This window comes from Phalacrocorax aristotelis, chromosome 4 (assembly GCF_949628215.1).
Source record: "Phalacrocorax aristotelis chromosome 4, bGulAri2.1, whole genome shotgun sequence".
NCBI lineage: Eukaryota > Metazoa > Chordata > Aves > Suliformes > Phalacrocoracidae > Phalacrocorax > Phalacrocorax aristotelis.
This window is the reverse complement of record NC_134279.1, coordinates 14,321,495-14,342,241: the sequence shown is the minus strand read 5'-3', so window position 1 is coordinate 14,342,241 and position 20,747 is coordinate 14,321,495. Positions and strand designations below refer to the sequence as shown.

Below are 20,747 nucleotides of genomic sequence, written 5' to 3'. Positions count from 1 at the left end.
AAATGTTTGAAAAAAGTGGATCAAGCTGTATTGTTTCTATGAAGTTGCTCACCTACTTCAAAAATAAGCACTGCAGAAGAGTCTAAGAAAGTAATTAAGGCAAATAAGAAATGGTTTCCCTCTTCAGTAAATAAATTTGTCCTTTAAAAAAAAAACAACCCCATAGTGTAATAGTTTATCATGGCAGTGGGACTAATGTGTCCCTTGCTAAATGCATCATTGCATGTATGCAAGTAACATCTGAGACGTGTAAATTATCTCAAAAGGACAAATGTAGGAAGCCAGAGTCGTCTTCAGAGCTTTGAAGGATGTCTTCAACTGCTTCCAGATTGACCAACCCAAGTAGGCCTAAAATCTTTTCGACATATTTGAACAAATTTGTTAAGCCTTTACAGAACTGAGACTTGAGCTGGTTTTAAAAAGAATGCAACTGTCTCCTGTAATCAAAACTTTGATAGATATGAGTGAATGGCACATAACTGAAATATAATCTTTTCCTTGAGTTGTCAGGCTGCCTGCATCCTGAAGCCTGACTCACCTTTTGGGTAAAAGGAGGATTCCCCATCCCACTCCCCAGTTTTTCCCCTTTCTCAAACAGTTCCCTACCAAATCTACAGATATGTGAATAAGAAGATTGCTTCATTGTGTTTATAAATATTTAAATTAAGTTGTTGGTGTGTTTCATTTTGGTTTTTTAAAGAAAAAAACCCAAAACATTAAAAACCCTGAAATGAGCAACTTGAAGCTGCATTATACCTTCATCTGGCAATACATGAAAACTGGTAAACAAACCACAACAAAAATAATACTAACAAAAGCATGTTTAAGTTTGCTGCCTCCAGATGAAGGGAAATGTCCAAATCCAAACATACCTATATAATATTGACAAGTAGATATGTTACAAAATGAACAAACTTCCTGCTTTTAAATCAATATGTTGGAAAATCAAGAGTACCTGTCCCTGAGCTTGTGAAGAGAAGCATCACTGGGAGGTGAGGATGCTTCTCTAATTGAGAGGGAAATCTTTTTAAACAGCTACTTTTCTCCTTACCATCCCAAACAGTCAGCACAGCCTGCCAGGTTAGAGAGACTGGCTTCATTTTTGGGGAAGGTGTAACATTTGTGTGTTCTGTTTTGATTTTGTGTGTGTGTTTTTATGAATCTGACAAATATTTTTAATTGCCTGAGAATTTCTGCAAACTGAGGTGGAAGTTCTAAATTTGAAAGACTTGTTAATATAAGCAGCCAGATTCTGTTTAGGAAGCTGATGCCAAGGGGCGCAGAGGGGATGTAGTGAGAAAGGGAAAGCTGTCACCAGGAGAAAACAAAATCAAAGTATTGAACACTGTAGATGAAACATGTCAGTCTGTGGGAATTTTACTAGGTTGCGTGTGGCTTTAGCAGCTGCTGGCAAGTATCTGTGCTGTTACTTAGGCTGCACAAAAGTGAAGGTTATTTTAGAGCACGTAGACCTCAGAGGAAGGCAGCTTTCCAAAAGGAGGATGCTTTTTCTTGTTAGTTCCAGTTGAATTAATTGTCATGCCACTGGTTGGTTTTGGATGGAAAAGTTATGCTGGTGTTTGTTTCTTATTTTGATAAATGTAGTACAAGAGAATGGGTGACAGAGAAGCTATGGCAGAAATGAGTCTAAGCCAAAGTGCAGCAGATGAAAGCTCTGTGGTCAAGTAGTCTTTGGAAAGAAACTTAGAAGTATGAAAATGAAAAGGAAAAAGATCTGTTTTCTACTCTGGGAGTTTTGCAATATTCCTAAGACTAATTTCATGATTTGGAGCTGCTGATTTTGCTGTTTAAACTTTTTTGCTGTTGTAAAAGCAATGTTTGTAGAGTTACACCATTACCCATATTTTCACGGAGTGGCATATATTCTGTTAGGCAGTGACAAAAACAACCACCAACACAGAGAAGAAAAAAAAACAAACTTGAGTGTAGACAGACCAAACACCTTTTTCTTGGTCACAGCTCATTTCTGATGGCTGAGGTTTTAAAAGTAAGTACACCCCACCACCCCCCAAAAATGCTCAGTTTCTCTGTACATTGGCAGCAGTCCAGGGAGTTCCTAGGGAACTGCCCATTGGTTGGGCATTTTGCACAATGCAGGTGTATTGGAGGGCTGCGTGCCTCAGGATGCTGTCCTGGCTTTAAAGAATTTTCAGCTGAATGTCACAGAAAGCTCCATGTACATTTTGGCTTTTTTAAGCCCAAGCGAACTGTACTTTTATTTGCAATAATACCAATTATTTTCTTTGTTCCTAACTCTAACTTAAAGGATGCCGATGTCCTTCCTACCAGGTAATACACCCTCAGCAGTAGGGATCAGTTGCATGATATGCAGAGAAAACTTTGCTTTAAAAGTTAACATAAAGAAGTATGACTTGAGCTGATGGTATCTTCATTGTTTGTAGGTAGGGTTCTTTCACAGTCTGCTCCAGGAACACCACCAAAGACAATAACGATCTCTGAGAGTGGAATCATTGGATCATCTTTGAGTACAACGACACAACAGACACCGAATAAAATAGCTATCTCGCCACTCAAATCCCCTAATAAGGTAAGGACCTGATTCTGGCTGCAGTCTTCTGTCCCTCCTGCACAGTGGTCTGAATGGAGCTCTGTGTCTTTGCTACAAGCTGTTTATGATCCCGCCACTTCAGAGTCTCCATTGCACATCACGATGCTCTGCGGTAATGGCCTAAGCTAGATTTTTTGCAATTGGCTTCCTTACTCTGGTTTTAATTAATATGCATTACTGCATTAGTTTCCCATTCCTGCCATTTCTTGCTATTCCCTAAGCATCCATTCTGAGAGCAGCTGTTCTCGTTTAGCAAAGTGCTTGAACAGTTGTGTTTCTTTTTTTAATGCCTTTATAAAACATCTACAGGCTGTTTAAGATGAGACCTCAATGATGTTAATAGGTCAGCATTTATTAACCATTGGCTGCTATTGGGTAGAAAATTTAGTCTTCCCTAATCACGTCTGAAACAAATGAGATTTGCAGTGGTCCTTGACAAATATAGAGCTGGAGATTGGCACAGGTAGGCGAGACATAGAAAAGGTAACTCGTCCATTGTAAGTTGCGTTACAGAAAAGTGTCATGGTGACGCTTTTATTTTAGACTTGATAAAATTGTCCTGAGAAGAGGACTATTGCTGGCGAAAGGAAGAGTCGGGGGGACAAGATGCATAGTGCGTGCAAACTAAATGTGTATGAAAACTAGTGTAAGAGTAAAGCATCACCTTAGTTTGGCAGTGCTCTAGCTATGTAATATTATGCAAATGGAGTGGAGGACTTGTGTTTGACAACTATTAGTGAGGGAGGCAACATGAGGAAGAAGTTAAAAAAATTATAGAATCAAAATTATCATCAGGGGCGAAAACAGTCCTTAGGGTTACATCTTGAATTTACTGTAGATAAGTAATTCTAAGTATATTTTAAAATCAAATGGTTTCAAAAATTGGGAGTCGTCTTAAAACATAAAGAAGGAAGTGTAGAACAAAAAGAAAACTAACCTTGGAAGGGGTGTGGCTATATAGAATAGAGTACTCAAACACTGCACTCAGCAGAAATGCAGTCAGAAGACTAGATCTCAACAGGAATCTGGAAAGTACACTTGAAAATACTGATGTTCTTATACTTTGGCTGAATCAGTAGTGTAATGTGAGATTTTTTTTTTCCCACAGCTCTCCTTTAAGATTTCTGTTTATGATGTAGTAGTCATGGTAGTGACTATAACGCTGTTATTCAGAAAAATCTACACTGACAATGCTCAGGCTTCAGTGGGCTAGTTTCCTTAAACAAACAAACAAACCAAAACCAAAAAGCAGAAGCAGCGCTAGCTTTCTGCTGGGGCCTTTTGGTGCTAGGAACCAGCCTTGAAGATTCTAACATGTCTATGTGCTGTTGTTGCACAGTTGGACCTGTGTGAGCTGTGATTAAATACAGCACCCTTGTTCACAGAAAGAACTCTTTGTACTGGTGGAGAACTGTACTTTCATGAGAAGGCGAATGTGTGTGTGCAGGGTCTTGTATCCTGTGCAGAGATTTAAACTGCTTCTTTGTTTTTCCAAGCAGCTAACAGTGGTGTCAGTGGCCTCCCAGCCTCCCAACTCCCCCCAGAAGACAGTGGGTGTCCCACTGAATGTAGCATTAGGACAGCAGATCCTCACAGTGCAGCAGTCAGCACCCTCCTCCCCTGGGAAGGCTATAGTCAACCACACAACCGCCCAGGTACAGACTGACTTTCCTGTGTCTTCTGGCATGCCTGTCTCATCGCTTGCAGGGAAACTGGAGTGTTGAACCACAAACTGGCAGTGATCAGTCCCAAAGTGTTCTTGTAATGGTGTATGCTTAAAAATTAGCAAAAGCATTGCCCTAAGGAAGCACGTGCTTCTTCGGTTGAGCAGTGCAAACCACTGCAAGCCCATGCAGGGGCATGCTGTTAGAAAGCAGCTTTCAAACCTGGAAAGCCCACTTGGTACAGGTTCTTGTCTCCATACTCTCAATCTCCCAAGTAACTTTAAAGGCTGCCTATGACACGAAGCAGCATTTTTTGGGTGGGTCTGTCAGTGTTTCTGTACCACTGACTGACTAGGGCTCCTTTGCAGGTGTTTCTGAGGTTTGCAACAATGGAGTTCATATTCTTGCGGTAGAAGTCTGCATCAGCAAGACACCACGGTCTGAGACCTACAGAATTAGAAATTATTAATTTCCTGTGCCTCATTTCTAGAAAAATATCATGGTTTTCCATAATAGCTTTGATAAATTGATTTGCATTAATGAATGACAAAACTGACATTTCTTCATCTTTTGTAATTGTAGGTGAATCTTTTTCTATCTTAATGTCTGTATTCTTCTTTTGGTAAACATAGTGTGTATGAGTGTAAATAACCAGAGTGGATATAGTAGTGTGTGGACACAGCTGCATATACAGCACAAGAGCAGAGACTCAGACAGATTTTGCCAGTCTCATCTTACTGATACAGGTGCTAACTTGAATCCTAAACGGATATGGGGATGTGGACACCAGCATGATTTGAATTCATTTCAGAGTAAAACTGAAAAAATTTTTTGGAACGGGTGTTAAAAGGTTAAGTCACTCTAATGCAAGCACTCTAAGTGACAAAAAGGGGATGGCTGTGTTCTGATCCAAACCTATCTGACACAACACAAGGGTTTCACCTGTCTTCTCTAGGCTCGAGAACATTCCTTTAAAAGAACTGTCACTTGAGTTTTACAATTTTCCGAGTTGTTCTTATATTTCCAGTGAAATATTTGCAAATTGAGATTTCATTTATGTAGCTGCTGAAGGCTGGGGAGCTGGGAAAATCTTCCAACAAGAAGTCACATCGCACTATCAACCAAATTTAATACTAAAACTTAACGCCAAGGACAATGATACATTTAATCTCAGTATTAAAAGATACTGAGTATAAAAAGCTGAGCTCCAAAAGAAGTTATATGGAAGGAGGAATAATCCAAGGTTTGAGGTTGTCAGCAAGGCTGGAAAAAGAAGCCATTATCAAACTGGTAGGCTTATAAACATATATAAATAAAACAATTGCTTGTTATCGGATTGTAGTTTGAGAGAAATCGGAAAGAGAAAGTCTTGCAAATTCCAGATGTACCGTTATTTCAGCTGTGAGGTAGCCCAGGTCTGCTGAACTCCCTGTCTTTCCCCTTTTTGCCTTTTTTTTAATAAATGTGTTTTCCTACTCTTCATTGTTCTTGCATCTTTCATTTCTCAGCTTGTGCCCTCTTTCTCATATCTTCAGCTATCAGTTTATGGACTCTGTTCCAATTCCTTCTCAAGGGCTGCACAGTGATTTCTGTGTATTAATCACAAACTGTCTTAATAGGACGTATCTGTACACACAGAGATAAATCATGCCACAGTCCAGCACAAACAGTTCTGCAAGTTCTTACCATTTGTTTTTATTAGCAGGAATTTTCTAGGTTTGTTCGTTCCTTGACTCTTGAATACAAACCAAGAAATGTTTTCTGTAGTCGCCTGAAATGTTTTTGGCAGATATTGTATCTGGGGAAGTGGACTGAATCACCTTACTCATGTAAATAGTAGTTTGGTGTGGAGCTTTGAAAATGGAACTGAGTTTGCTCTGAGCTGTTGAGAGGTGTTTAATCTCCTCACATCTGTTTTACTTTTGAAAGCAAAAATGGGACTAACTGTCTTGGTTCTCAAGTATGCGAATGGATTAAAGAGTTGCTCTTTAACAGTTGAGGAATAAACACTGATGTTCTTTCTACCTTTGTACAAGTAACTTTGTGCTGTCTGTGTTGGCTTAACAGGCTGTGAAATCAGCAGTGCAGACTATTACTGTAGGAGGAGTGGGTACGTCTCAATTTAAGACAATTATTCCCTTGGCCACTGCACCCAATGTTCAGCAGATTCAGGTACCGGGAAGCAAGTTCCATTATGTCAGACTTGTTACTGCCACAACAGCCAATAGTTCAACCCAATCAGCCAGTCAAAATCCCTGTACAAATACGCAGCCTCTTCAACAGGGTAAGTGCTGGTGCTAATGTATTGTCTGAAGTTTATTCTTGTTTTTTTTTCTTGAGTGTTTTGTGAGGATTAAAATGAGTACGTAATAGAGATCCATCAAGACAGCCAGATGTATTTGGTTTTGTGGTAGACTCCATAAATTTCATATTCTACTGTAACCTCTGGTTTGTATGTGGAAATGCTCCTCTGTGTCAAATTGCTATGTCTTTGGGCCTGAATTCCTGGAGCATTTTAGGTTGCTTTTCCCTAGTTTACCAGCTTTGTGGGTGATTCCCTGGCAAGTCCCAGATCCTCTGTGAAAAGCATGAAGCTAGGACAGCCCACAGACATATTGCCAAAACTCCTGCAACATGAAGAACCTGCCATCTAAAGTGCTTTAGAAGTGCCACATGTTTCCGCTGGTTTCTGTCCATGCTTTCTGTGATGGAATAAAAGATTTCAAACCAAGGTGTGGGTTTTTATTCTATTCTCCTCTTGCCAAGGGAAATCCGGTGTCCAGAGGACCTCTGCACCCAAGCTGCCTTCTAAGCCATTGATGTGAAACGTGTGCACACTCTTGTGCCAAATACCTGTCTACATAGGTGTTCTTTAGACATAAATGTTTCGTGCCATGAGTTTGGTGAGGTAATCTCAGTGCATAGTTACAGTATTAAATACCTTTGCATTATGTGCATGTGAAACTCTGGAGGACTGAACTGTGGACTTTGAGTGAATAAGGTGTGTTAATGTGATGTTGTTTCTTGATACTAGCAAAGCCAGTGGTGGTGAATGCAACACCAGTACGGATGTCTGTTCCGATAGTGCCAGCACAAACTGTGAAACAGGTGAGCTAGACATAAAAGGCATACTCCTGACTTATTTTGGCTGGACAGGAAAAAAAATCCGGTTTCAGCACTGTGATTGTGTTCTATTAATAAAAGTGCATTCTGAAACAACAGAACAATTATTTCATAAAGAACTCTTTTTTTTTTTTTTTTTTCTCTCCAGGTGGTGCCCAAACCGATCAACCCAACTTCCCAGATAGTTACTACTAGTCAGCCCCAACAAAGACTTATTATGCCAGCCACTCCATTGCCACAGATACAGCCAAACCTCACCAACCTCCCACCGGGCACTGTACTGGCACCAGCACCTGGCACAGGAAACGTCGGGTATGCAGTCCTTCCAGCTCAGTATGTCACACAGGTATGGTGTTAACCCAGAGATAGAAAAGGAAGCGGTGCTTTGTGGAACATACTGCCTTCCTCTGAAAGGTTTTTGCTCCCCAGCTGTCACGTAACACTAAGGGGACAAACAGTTGCTCTTAAGGGATCCTTGGCAGAATTATGACGGCGCTAAATCATAGTTACAATTAAACCTTTGTTTTCTTAACAGGATTTTTTTTATTAGCATAGCATAGAATCTATAATCTGAATAGCATAAGATTTCTGTAAGCAGAATTGGTGCATTACGATTTTATAAGCAGTGTAGTACAGAATTTATAATACAACTTATAATTTCTAATCACCTAGATCTTAACTTATAATTTCTAATCACCTAGGCCCTCTGCAGATTGGACCAGATTGTTAATAAATGGTTTGCTTTATCAATATAATATTCATAATCTAGACTCGAAAATCATATAAAAGAATGAGTCACTAACTCAGTCCTCAGAGGAAGCAGATGTCAGTGGAAGTGTCCCTAGCCACCGGGGGGTCACAGGTCTTGCTGTCCAGCAGCAGTTCTGATCCAAGTTCCTCACTTAGGACTTGTAACTGCTTGATTTTATAGACAGTGCTCTGTGTACTGTTACACTTCCCTGTTCTGTGACAGGGTCATTACCACCACCTGGTTATCTGGGTGCTGGAGACCTTAATGGCCAGTAAGGAAGGGAGTAATTGGCCTGGTGCCCAGGAATCTTGAGGCCAGTAGTGAGGGGAAGAAGAAATCTGTTTGTCTACTTGGTTCACAGGACCTTCAGGGCCTTCATAATGAGGGGAAAGGGAATGAATATGTGACCCACTTGGTGTCAGATAATAGCTGCTCGCATTATAAAATGGTGTTAGTCATGCTAACCACGTTACCATGGGTCAGTAGCAGGGGGTATCAGTCACACCAACCCAGGTCTAGGGATTAGGTTTTTTTGCTCTTTGCCAAGATCTGACCAACATTTGGAATGAAAAGGAGAGAGTAAATGGCATGTTCTGCTGAAGGCTGACTGGCCAATCTGTGCAAATAAAGACTGTCAGCTCATGGCATTACTGGTACCAACCTCATTTCTGGTTTCTTTCTGTCACAGCTGCAGTTTGACCCTGAAATCTTACTGTGTTCTTCCAATCCTCTTCCACAAATCTTACCTTAAACTAAATAATACCATTTGTTGGACCTCTCCTCAGAGGTTTTGTGTTCTGGACACAATCTGTCCCCTTTGGCCTGGTCCCAGTAGGTCCATATCTTGTTATGTGCCAGTCTGTCTTTAGAACCTGTCCCAGCAGGAAAAAATAGCTGCACATAGTTTGTCATTTGACAGGTTCTTAGGAGATCTTGTTTTTTTAATGTGAAAAACAAACTGTTTGTCCAGGTGTGCAGAGGAGTTGGAATGTAAATAATTTTACTTGCTTTTATTTAATTTTGTAATGAGTGGCTTATATATTGAGGAAGCTACTGCAGTAATTGGTGCAGGAAGTGATCCTGCTCTATTAGGGTCAGGGTTGCTTAGGAAAAGGGGGGAAATGAGTACATTTTCAGGAGCTGGAACTGTTTCTGGTCTGAACATTTCCATGGGTAGCCTCTGTTATCTGTATGGCTGTAGACAATGTAATCTAGAACAAAAATATCTAAAATAATGTTTTTATGCAAGGTATGGAGGCAGGAGGTTGCTGCCTTGCCCGATTTCTACAGATGTCTAAAACTGTACTTCCAAGCATGTTATTTCTATAACAATATCTGGAAACCTAATTAAAAGAATAGCTACACATCCTCTTGTGTATACTTTGATTTCTTTGGCTACACATTAATGTTTTTGTTTTGTTAGCTGCAACAGTCATCATATGTATCTATAGCAAGCAACACTGGCTTTACAGGGACATCTAGTATCCAGTCCCAAGCACGACTACCATTCAATGGGTGAGTGTCTTGCAAAAACAAACAAACAAAACCCAAAACAAACAACACAAAAAAACCCTGCCCCACCCTAACAAAAAAAACCCTGCAGTATAGGCTGCTGAATGAGCAGCATCTTTCAGTCCCATTATAAGGAAGGATGGGAGCTGAGGTTTGAAGTTTGGTTTGGGGAATTTTCCAAGAAAATCAAGTGTACTGTGGTGTGGTTATTACCTCTGACTAAAGGACACGGATCTGTCTGACAGCTGAGCCAGTCTCTTGATCAAAGCAGTGCTTTCCTTTCTGTTTTTTGAACTTGTGTAGCAGGAGATTGGCCTGAAAGCTCCCTGTTGCTCATTCTTCATTTTGCATCAGCACCTGGGAGCTACAGGCCTCAACTATTTCTCAACGTTGTTGGAAAGAGGTACTGGATGATACAAGAGCTAGATGCTTAGCATGTGCATAAATCCAGCCGAACAGCAACATGGAACTAAAGTGCAGAATGGATCCTGATAGGAAGCTTTGGGTTTTTTCAGTCTTGTATTTTTTCTTTAACAATGGAAATAATGGCTAACGTATTATTTTCCCTTTGCCAATCCAGCAGGCTTAGCGGTTCTGCACAGTCCTCTTGTATTATTGTTTACTGGAAACTGTAAATGCCAAGGTGCTTTTTGTTGCTGTCACTTTAACTGATGCAAACTAATCCCAAATCCAGATGCAGCTATTCAAACAAATGGGTTTGACTTAATCTCCCTGGTATTATGTGCAGAAATTGCTGGAGAGGGATGGAATGAATCTCGTCAAAAGCGATTAGTGACACAAAATCTGAGTTTTAAGAGTAATTAAAGACTCTGATATAAAGTTTATTTATGAACTGAATACCATGTTTTGGCTTGTTATTCCAGAGATATTTTTTTCCCTTTAATGTCAACTAGAACACAAGAAAAGGCACAGTCATATTGTGTGAACCTTGTCTTGGTCTAGACCCCCTGCATGTGGAGGAGTTCCAAGGATGTTTTCAGTTTTGATGCTTCCTCTAGCTTTAAGCCTCATTTCTACTTCAGGCATGCAGCCAGATTTGCAGCAAATAATCCAGCTCTTTCTGGGTTAGAAAGGCACTATATATAATAGTTACTTAAATGCAGTCAGCCAAAAACCTAATGTAAGGGGAATAGAAAAATTTAAGTGTTTATGATCTATTTACCTGAATTTAAAATAGGAAGAAACTGATAAAACAGTGTGTGTGTGTGTCTAAATGCACCATTTTCCCCCTCACAGAATAATTTCTTCTGAATCTGCAAACCGCCCCAGGAAGCCCTGCAATTGTACTAAGTCTTTATGTTTGAAACTGTAAGTACGGCTTGGTTTTGGTTTGTTTTTAAGCCGCCTTTTTGACATCACAAATTTATGCCGAGTATTGGAATATACCGTTTTTAAGTATGTCAGAAATATTATGTCTAGTGCTAATTTAAGGTTGCTGTTGATATTGGTGGAGGTGTTGCAGTGTCTGTGTAATTTTGTAACTCCTGTGAGCTATATGTATGCTAACATTTTATGAAGTTCTAACTTTGTAGCCTTGTTGCCTGGTGGAGCCTATTCCACTCAGCAGCTGTAGTTGCGTTGTTATTGTTGCATGAGTTACATGACATCCCAGGGTATCATCAGTGGGTATCTGCTATACTTTGGTGAAGCGTGTCAGTAATACCATGCTGTATCAAGTACTTCAGAAAAACTGGGCTGTGTATCTTTTCTTAAACGACTGAACAGACAAGTGATTCTTCACTGGTAGGTCTGAGTCTTGCTCATCCTCATGACGTATTTTGCTGTTCCATTCAGTGTCTTTGTAAGAATTTGACATAAAAGATTTTAAGCTGAGGAGATATTAAGTTTCTTTTAACTTGAGGCAAAGTCAGTTTACCAGTTTTGGGACATAAAAGGAGGAGGTACTGAAATTAATCTGTGGTTCCCTGAGTCCTAGATAATGAAGTGGAAATCAGTGGTGTGCTGCTCAAAGGGGAAGTGATGCAACAGATTCTGAACCCAAGTTAAGAAGTGTCTTTTCAAACTTTTCGGTTTGAATAACCTCACAATAACCTCTGTGTGGGGAGGTGTGTCCTGTGCTTCATAGCCTCAAAAGTGCCTGTTGCACAGAAGATGTAGAAAATGGGAAGATGTGTAGCTGTTTTTTCAGATGTTTTACAACATATGTGACTGACTTTGTAGTGTAAAATATATGTTAGATGCTTATGGTTTTCCACTTATTTTGGTCTTTGGCGGCTGAATGCTCTGGAAATTCTGGGAGAATAATGGCATCGCTGGTGATGCTTTGCAGCTTCAGAATGCTGTGTTTCCAAATTTTTCTTGTAAATTATTCTAATTATATCTCTAAGCGGCTAAGCATTGGTCAGAGCAAATGGCTAACCCACTCTGGCAAAGATACTTTCTTGCTAGTAAAACTCTTTCCTGTCTGGAAGGGGGGGTGGTTTTTCCAAAATGAATATTGAAGGTAGGCACATAGCCTATTCTACAAAGAAGAGAACTCGGAGAAGTTATTTGCTTACTGATGCTCTAGGTTGATGCTGGCACTGTTTGTTTTGGAAACCAGGACCATTCCACTACTGAATTTTAAACAGGACAGAAAGGAAAGTTATTACAAGTTGTAGAAGCTTTTGATGTAGTTTGTTCCTGGGACCATTCAGGATTCTAAAAATCACCAAAATGCAATTCAACCTGATAAGGGTTGTAGTGGACTCCAGGGCAACCCTAATCTAGTTCTTGTAGTGTTGCCCTGGGCAAGCCACAGGAAGCCAGTTTTGCAAGGGGTTTAAGCTCCTAAAAATAAACATACACTCCCAGCGGGATTTTGGACAGCAACTGAAGAGGATCAGCAGTTTCTATCAGCTGTAGCTGGAGGTGGTACTGGAAGCATTGAAATGTGCCAGAGTTTGTAGTGGCCCAAAGCCATGTTTGAGCTGGGGATGAATGTGGTGCTGCTTGTATCAGATCTGTGTGAGGTAGCAGAGGTACATAAGAGGCATGGCAATGTGATTGGCTTTTCCTGTCAATATTTTGCTGCTTTTTATTCATATACTAATCCCTTTAAAAAGTCTCTGATAACTACAGTTTTATCCTCGTTCAGATCCTTTCCCTAGTTACCTGTGCTTCAAAGCCTATGAGGTGTACTGCTTGTTATTCCTTCTCTATTCTTCCATCCCTGCTTTGGCCAACTCTGCCTCAGTTCACAGCTGCAAGCAACCTATGGGCAGAACTAACAATAAAAGGCTTGTTGCTGTGTTGGTCAGTCTGCCTGTTGATTGGCATTCCAGTTGGTTGCCTTTTGTTTCAGCTGTTGAGAGCTCCTGAAGGCTGACTTGAACTGGCTATGAGGCAGCTGCAGCAGGATGGCCCTCAATATGTGGGTCAGCCACCCAGGAGTTGCCCTAGGGGAAAGTAGTATTAGCTCCTTTTGCTGCTATGGGGACCTGTGCTATGTGAACATCAGCTAAGGTGGGCACCCTTGAGCTATACCACTTGTATACATGGAGCTGAGCATAGGTGACCCTTACCCTTATTGGCGCATGTGCATATCATCAGACTAGGAGCTTCTGCTACTGCCATCAGTACTAATGCCGATGTAATGGGCATGTTTATAAACACCTTCTGCATCTTCTGTTTCAGGTATTGTGATTGTTTTGCAAATGGTGAATTCTGCAATAACTGCAACTGTACAAATTGTTATAACAACCTGGACCATGAAAACGATAGGCAAAAAGCAATAAAGGTGAGGGGCGTCTTCCCCTGCCCCTGGGATGAAAGCCGTTTAGCTTGTGTTTTCTGAAGCTACGGCACAGGGCAGGGTTGGATGTATAATTCCCTGATCTCCTCCCACATGTGCAAGGCTTAAGTTCTTTTATTGCACCTCTAAATTCTGTTCCCCGCATGCAGTTACTGACCCTTTGGGTCTGCATTGACAGGCCTGCCTTGATAGAAACCCTGAAGCCTTCAAGCCCAAAATAGGGAAAGGAAAGGAAGGAGAATCAGATCGGAGACACAGCAAAGGGTGTAACTGTAAACGCTCGGGATGTCTCAAAAACTACTGCGAATGTTACGAGGTATGAGGTATTATCTCATCTTAAAGATATACTGGCTTTTTCCCTTTAGTGCTGCAACTTCTCTGATTTGCTTTGTTTCTCCTTTGTTTTGCTATAATGTTTTCTCTCTATTCTTTTCTATTGCTATAATGTTACCTCTTATTCCAGCAGTTTGCATGTAGAAAGTAATGTATATGGTAAAACTGATAACTTCTGTTATATAAGTCTAATTTTAGACCATGCGGCAACTTTGAACTCAGGCTTGGATTTGTCCTTTACTGAAGAGCAGTATTTTCTAAAGAGATCTACTGCACCAAGTCCCTAGGAGGAGTTGAAGCAGCATCCTACAGATGCTCTGGGATAGAACATGTCTGTGGAAGACAAAAGCAAAAGTTGTTGTGTCAGTTAACTGATCAGTCTGTGGCTGTAAAGACAGTGGCAGACTGACCTCTCTCAGCTCATCCACCTAAATTCCACCAGAAACAATAGGTTGGTGAAGAAAGGGATCAGTGGGAAACCATTGATTTGCATTTGATTCAAGTGTATGTTCTGGGAAGGCAAGTCAGTTTGAGGTGAGAATTTTGACGAAAAAAACCTGCTACTTGGGGGCTTCTAGTGGCTAATTGGTAAGAGATTAAAACAAGATCTCCTTTTTGTTGTGGCTTGTCATAAAGGGAGACAAGGTTGCAACAGGTTTCTCATGTTTTGTTTGTTTCTTTCTTTCAGGCAAAAATCATGTGTTCTTCCATATGCAAATGCATTGGCTGTAAAAATTTTGAAGAAAGCCCAGAGCGAAAGACATTGATGCATTTAGCAGATGCTGCAGAAGTTAGGGTCCAGCAGCAGACCGCTGCAAAGACAAAATTATCTTCCCAGATCTCAGATCTGCTGACAAGGCCAACACCAGCACTCAGCAGTGGTGGTGGGAAGTAAGTTAATGCAGCACCCTGTTTCAGTTGCTTCTAATGTGTTTCTTCTTTTTGATGTGACAGGTATGTCCCTGTCATCTTTGAATGTTATCTGTGTAAGTTGTAAAAGCAGGAGCACTCGCGTGAATGGAGCTTTTTGTTCATGCAACTGCTTTCTGTGGAACCTAGGTTATGACAAGCATAGCTGTGTTCAAGCACATAACTAAGTGTTATCTTCTCATGGTTGCCTATATGCTCACAGGAAGCATGAAGTACAAGTGTCTCATTTACTGAGAGGATGTAATCGTTGAGCTGCCCTTATGGTAAAAGCTGGAGAATTGTTCAATGTACCTGTGCATTTCAAAGTCTACTTCAAATTGTACATCAGTGGAGGCAGGCACCAAAGCACAACGGCCCACCAGTTCATTTCACTCCCTCTTGATTGTCTAAAGGCTATTGGAAGCAATGGGGCAGATGAAATCTCATCAGTCCGTGTACGAAAAAGTTACCCAGCCCTTGAGTTAGGTTCATTGTGTGTTTTTGCTGAGAGCGAGTGGAATTTTCTTTGTTTCAGGCTGCCATTTACATTTGTAACCAAGGAGGTAGCTGATGCAACCTGCGAATGCCTTCTCGCACAGGCAGAGCAAGCAGAGAAAATGGGCAAGTCAAAAGCTGCAGCAGAGCGCATGATCCTGGAGGAGTTTGGACGCTGTTTGATGAGAGTTATTAACTCTGCAGGGAAGTCCAAAAGTGACCCTTGCACCATGAACTGCTGACCATGCATGTGAGCCACAACAAAGCAGACTGAACAGAACACTTAAGGCACAGGGACACTTTGGTTTGTCATAGAGGATTTGATAACATTTGTTAATTTGGTGCTTGTTGTAAATTGACCTGTGTAAGATTGAAACAAGAAAAATCTTTTATAACAAGATGTAGAGCCTTTTAAATCTTAGCTAAATCCTCTTCTACTTAAGACAATGTCTAAAGGTCAATTCTTCTTCCTGATGTACAGCTTTTACCTTGGGTTTCTTAAAAATAAGATGTGTTCTCCCCTTTCCCCAGAAAAAATGCCTGAAGAGCATATATAAATTATTTTAATATATATTTACTGTCTATGGAGTTGCATAACTTTGTGCATACAGGAAAACACAGGTTGTGTCAACAGCCAGGTGACACTTTTGGCAACAGGCATGTAATAAGATCCAAGATAGTTCTGAAAGGAAGTATGTAAAAATGAGCATATATATGGAAAGCGTACATGTATTTAGGACCTGACACAGCAAGTTTCTTTAGTGCACAGAGTACTGTGGAGTACACAGGTAATAATACAGAGGGGTTGCTTGCAGATTTAACATTGGGCAAGTGGTAGAGAATCTTGCTGGAGCAGGGCCCAAGGGGTTTAGAAGCAAATGAAATTAATGGAAATTTTTTGATAGGTATGTGGCTGAGAGCTCAAATGTTTAAGCTGGAACTTGAAGGCAGAGACAGTGGCCTGTTTTCAGAAGTGAGGAAAAGCAGCCATGCTGCAATACCAGACTGTCTGCCTGGTCTACAGTGTAACCTAAGTGTGCAGCAGACCGATGCTGTTGCATAGATGAAGCTTGGTTTTTCAGAGGTCTGCAGCAGCCTAATCCCTCACTGGAGGAAGGGATGTGCGGTCCACTGTGTTTTCTAGGATTGAGCTGTAACTCTGGAAAAGTGTTCATCTGAGAAACTGATGTCACTGGAGACCGTGGAGTTGTCTTAGTGAGGACTCAAGACAATCTGCATCTGTATCGACTTACCAAGGCAGGTATGGATCACATTCAACCTGGTTGTGGGTCTTCAGGATGCTGCTTCTGTGTGTTGGTAATTTACTTGTCGGAAGGTTATTTTTTTAGTATTGTTTAGAATGACTGAGAGCGCCATGATCGGAGAGGATGCTAGCATAGAATCAGGACTGCTACCAAAACAGATGGATGGATTCTTTTACATAAAGCTTGGAGTTGAGGGGTGTGTGGCAGCAGGGGGAATCAACTATAGCGGTGTACAGACTAGGGCAGGGGATTTTTTCAGTATTTGTTACAGGCAATCTCAGATACCATTTTTGATAGTGCAACACACTTGCAAAATTAACCTGGGAGGTTACTTACCTACCATGAATGTCAATAACCATGTTTAATCACAGGTGTTTTTATTATCTCTCACTCAGCCTGAACTAGCTAGGTTTTTGCAAAAGGGATTTTGTATTCCTCCTGTAAAACTGTAAATAAAGAAAAATGCAGCAGAGCTCTTTCTCCAAGTTTCTAGCAGGGCCAGGCTGGGGAAAGGTAGGAGGTAGGCAAACCAGCAACAGAGTTAAGTGCCTACATGTGTGATGGCAATAGGATGGGAGGATGCTTCTACTCCTGTCTTCACCCCACAGTCCTGTGCACTGAGCAAAAGGCCCTTTTTCCCTTCTCTGGTGTCTCCTTGAAATGCCTTGGGGGCACAAAGGGCCTAGGAGGTGGCCAGCAGTGGTGGTGGGCCTGTTGAATGGCCCTTGCAGACAAGGTTTGACCTCCCAGTCACCATTTGAAAGGCCCTGTCTGCTATTAACATCTCCCTGAGCATAAATAGCAAGTATATTTGTGCAAATCTCTGAAAAGGGAATCCACCTCTTGTGCAACACTTTTTTTCATAATTAGAATTTGGATTTACTAAAAATCAGTGCAGTAACTTTACATGTAGATAGTGCAGATATTCAGTTTACTTTTAGTGACCTAATACAGTATGTCCAGTAACATTTGTATAAATGTAAATTAGTGTAAGTGAATAAAGTAATACCTACTTACGTTATTTTTCAAACAGATTGCAATATGCCTTGTTTTGTTTAGACTTCAATCCATGTTAGTTTTGTATATATTCTGTGTCTTACTCTAAATTGCACCTTTCGTGATGTGTATTTATATACAGTGTGCAAAAACACTTGTGAAATTTAGATTACAGTTGTAATTATGTATGATGGTATTGCTTGAGAATATTTCGCTTGTAAAGACTTTGAAGGTGCAATCAAATGCTCTTAGTTCTTCTATTTTGTTTTGAACAAGCTTTTTTCAAATATTAAGCTTGAATTCCTTTCTCCCCCCTCCCTGGTGTAGAATGTGTGAATTGGTTTTTGTACTTCCTTAGCCATTTGCATCAAACTGCTGGACAAGATTTACAGTCAAGTTCATCCAGTTACATAATTGGGAATGGGGCAAGGGTTCATTTTCTAGTTCTGTTTACATCTGAAAGTAGAAAAATTAAATTTATATTTACTAGACCGATTCAGAGTACACTTTTCTATATTGTACAAATAAGTCAGATGAATCACAAAGAAAAATAAACATTTATACTATTCTGTAAATATTTTTTTTGCACTCATTTCCTTCAGCACTGACAAATACACACAGAAGATTTTCACTGGAACATGAAAATAAATCTGTTAACACTAGACCCACTTCTGATGCAAGTACTGGCTTGGATTTTCAGCATGAGATCGAATCCTACCAGAGGTAAACCCTTGGTTACTAGCATACTGTCGTGCCTAGCAATTCATCACACATTGTGGAACAGTTCATAAAAGGCCAAAATGTGTCAACCAAGCCAGCACCAGATAGTTGAGCCCACATGATCATTTCTCAATTTCTTTTAAACTCTAATGAGAAAGCATAATTTTTTTCACGAGCACTGACTGGGCAAGAGTTAAGCTCAGACTGAGTAGAAGGATGTGCAAGGCCGTTCTGCAGCGCCCTTGAAGACAGCAAGGGTATTCCACAGAGCTTATTGAGGACCCTGGGCAAAACTTTGAGGCAAAACTTTGTCAAGACTCTTAGACTGCTTGTTATCAAGATGCAATGCACTGTTTCTTGTTGCATTTGTGTCTTTTTATGTCTGTCTTGGGGAGAAGGTTTGTGAGTGGCTTTTGCAAAGTTGTATTTCTCAGTGGCATTAAGGAATAGAAGTCAGTTAAGAGAGTTTGTGGTTTGTTTCTCCAAAGTAAAACCTGGCTTTGTGCATCCAGTTTCTACGTTCAGCTTTTTTTAGCAACTTGGTAAAGGTAGTATACGATCAATGCTCAGGGAGTCTTAGGAGCATTGTTAGGATGTTGAGCAAATGAAAAATATTATTGGACTGAGCTTTTCCACCCCTAGCGCACCAGCTGCCACAGGAGAAGGCTGTTAGTTACCTTAGGCTGCAGTGGAGGAATGAGAGAAGGAATGAGGTGCTCAGAGTGACTTGGGGTGGGCTCGTGTAGACCTCATGGGGGGTGTGGTGCTAGCAAGAGTGAGGGTGTTTCAGAGCGAGACGGTGAATGTCTGAGCAAGGAGTTGCTGGGAAGAGAAAGCAGTGTCCAAAAGATCCTTTGGGAAAAGGAGTGGTGTGGCAAATCATTTGGTCACAATTGTGGAGTTATGAATGCTGAAAAAGTCCACTGAAACATGACAGTTCCTGCAGTGTCAGTACAGCCAGCAGTATCTGTGGTGGGAAACAGCAGGTCTGTATTTTTTTGGAAAATAATGGCAATTGGTACAGGGTTCCTATAGCAACTGTCAAGCTTTTTTATAATATTGGATAGCTTTGTTAATTAGATAACTGCCATGCTTTTTTCTAATAATGTGCTTTTGCTCAAATATCATCCTACCAAGCCCTTTAAAACTTCCTCAAGATCTCTTGAAAACATCTGTCATCAATATTTTAGTGAACTACAAAAGCATATACAAACTGTGGTGGTTGTGGGTATGGGCAGGTCAGCCACAGGAATGCACAGAGCCTGATGTCAGCCTATCTGTGCAGTGGTCTCTGGCTCAGTTGGCTGATCGGCAGCAACTGCACAAAACCCATGAGGAATTCAGAAATGGGGAAGCCCTGTGCACAGCACACCTGCCATGTTCACAGCTTCACCCCAGCAGCCAGGAGTTCATGCAGATCTTTGTGCAAGAGCTTCCCATTCAGGATGCAGCTTGGTATGACTTGAGCAAGACAAGCTCCCTCAGATGTAAACAGGAAGTGGCAGCTGGCTTATGTCCAGCTGAAAAAAAATGCACAGCAAGGAAGTGCCTGTTCCCTACTGCTCAGCTCATATTGGGACTAGAAGTTTAGGCAATGCAAATGTTACAGCACTACGTGAGTGCAACCAATCAACCACTGGGATTTCAGCAGCATTTTGTCAGTTGCTCTAAAAATCACATGGGAGGGGAATAGTTTCTTGCAGTCTTTTGTGGCTGGCATGGCTCCATGGCAGTGATAGATTCAACTAGCTTTGCATTAGGTAATTGGACTGGAAAAAAAGTCTAGAGGTTTTGGTTTGCTACTCCCAGCAGAACAAGTGAAGTTCTGTGGTGCTGCTGCTCTCAAAGCAGAGCCTGAGGAATTGAGTGCAGCAGCTGTGCTCCCACAAGTGGGTAGGACTAAGGGGAGGAAGAACCCAAACCAATGAGGGAAAGTTTTGTCAAGTCACTGGTAAGCAGGATGGCACCTTGAATATTATTCCTGCCCTGGGACATGGCAGTTTGCCATTTTTCATCTTACCTCCAACATGCAACTTGGAAGTAACCAAACAGCCAGAGTTTTGTGGATACCAGTTGCCTTCCATCTCTGTAGATGCAATTGCTGTTCTGTGTGGCAAAGGGAAGCTGCTTAGCAGCAGTTATGTCAAACTATTCCAGGTAAAGCACTGCAAACCAAAGCAGCTTCCTTGCCACAGAAATGAACTAAGAAGCCTGTCCTACTTGGTGGCATCAAATCTGTGATTCAAGTAATCAGTGGAAACAATATCTGAAAAGGAGACTGCCTTGTGCCCTGGGCTGTGGGATACATGCCAGCTCTGAGAAGATGGGGCCATGAGGCACAGTTGAGTGGGTGACCTGATGGGGCCATGTAACAGGACCTGAAACACTCACCCTCCAGCAGCATACCCACATGCTGGTGCCTGGGGCCCCTGGGCACAACAGCACTGCCACCTCACCTTCATGGACAACAGCCTTTTTGCTTTACCTCATTTGCAAAAAATGAGGCTTTAGTGGGTACAGTTTGATAGTGCAGTCCCACCTTCAGAGGATCTAGACTTAAACAGTTTTAGTGGTTTGAGACATGTAGGAGTAGAGATCAGAGCTTGTGTACAAC

At 41.2% G+C, this 20,747-nt stretch overlaps 1 protein-coding gene across 6 annotated transcripts in view; it reads left to right on the top strand.

Moving 5' to 3' along the window:
* Positions 1-17,904, top strand: part of LIN54 (lin-54 DREAM MuvB core complex component) — a 39,013-nt gene extending 21,109 nt beyond the window's left edge. For 3 of the 6 annotated variants that reach the window (XM_075090333.1, XM_075090336.1, XM_075090332.1), the window contains 11 exons: positions 2,424-2,569; positions 4,087-4,245; positions 6,322-6,538; positions 7,289-7,362; positions 7,526-7,723; positions 9,552-9,643; positions 10,898-10,969; positions 13,298-13,400; positions 13,594-13,731; positions 14,437-14,639; positions 15,193-17,904. In XM_075090333.1, the coding sequence (XP_074946434.1) occupies positions 2,424-2,569; positions 4,087-4,245; positions 6,322-6,538; positions 7,289-7,362; positions 7,526-7,723; positions 9,552-9,643; positions 10,898-10,969; positions 13,298-13,400; positions 13,594-13,731; positions 14,437-14,639; positions 15,193-15,394 (1,604 nt within the window). In that variant the 3' untranslated portion in view covers positions 15,395-17,904. Of the gene's footprint in view, positions 1-2,423; positions 2,570-4,086; positions 4,246-6,321; positions 6,539-7,288; positions 7,363-7,525; positions 7,724-9,551; positions 9,644-10,897; positions 10,970-13,297; positions 13,401-13,564; positions 13,732-14,436; positions 14,640-15,192 lie in introns of those variants that run through there. The other 3 variants (XM_075090335.1, XM_075090334.1, XR_012660218.1) reach the window with 2 other exon arrangements.
* The last annotated feature ends 2,843 nt before the right edge of the window (positions 17,905-20,747 follow it).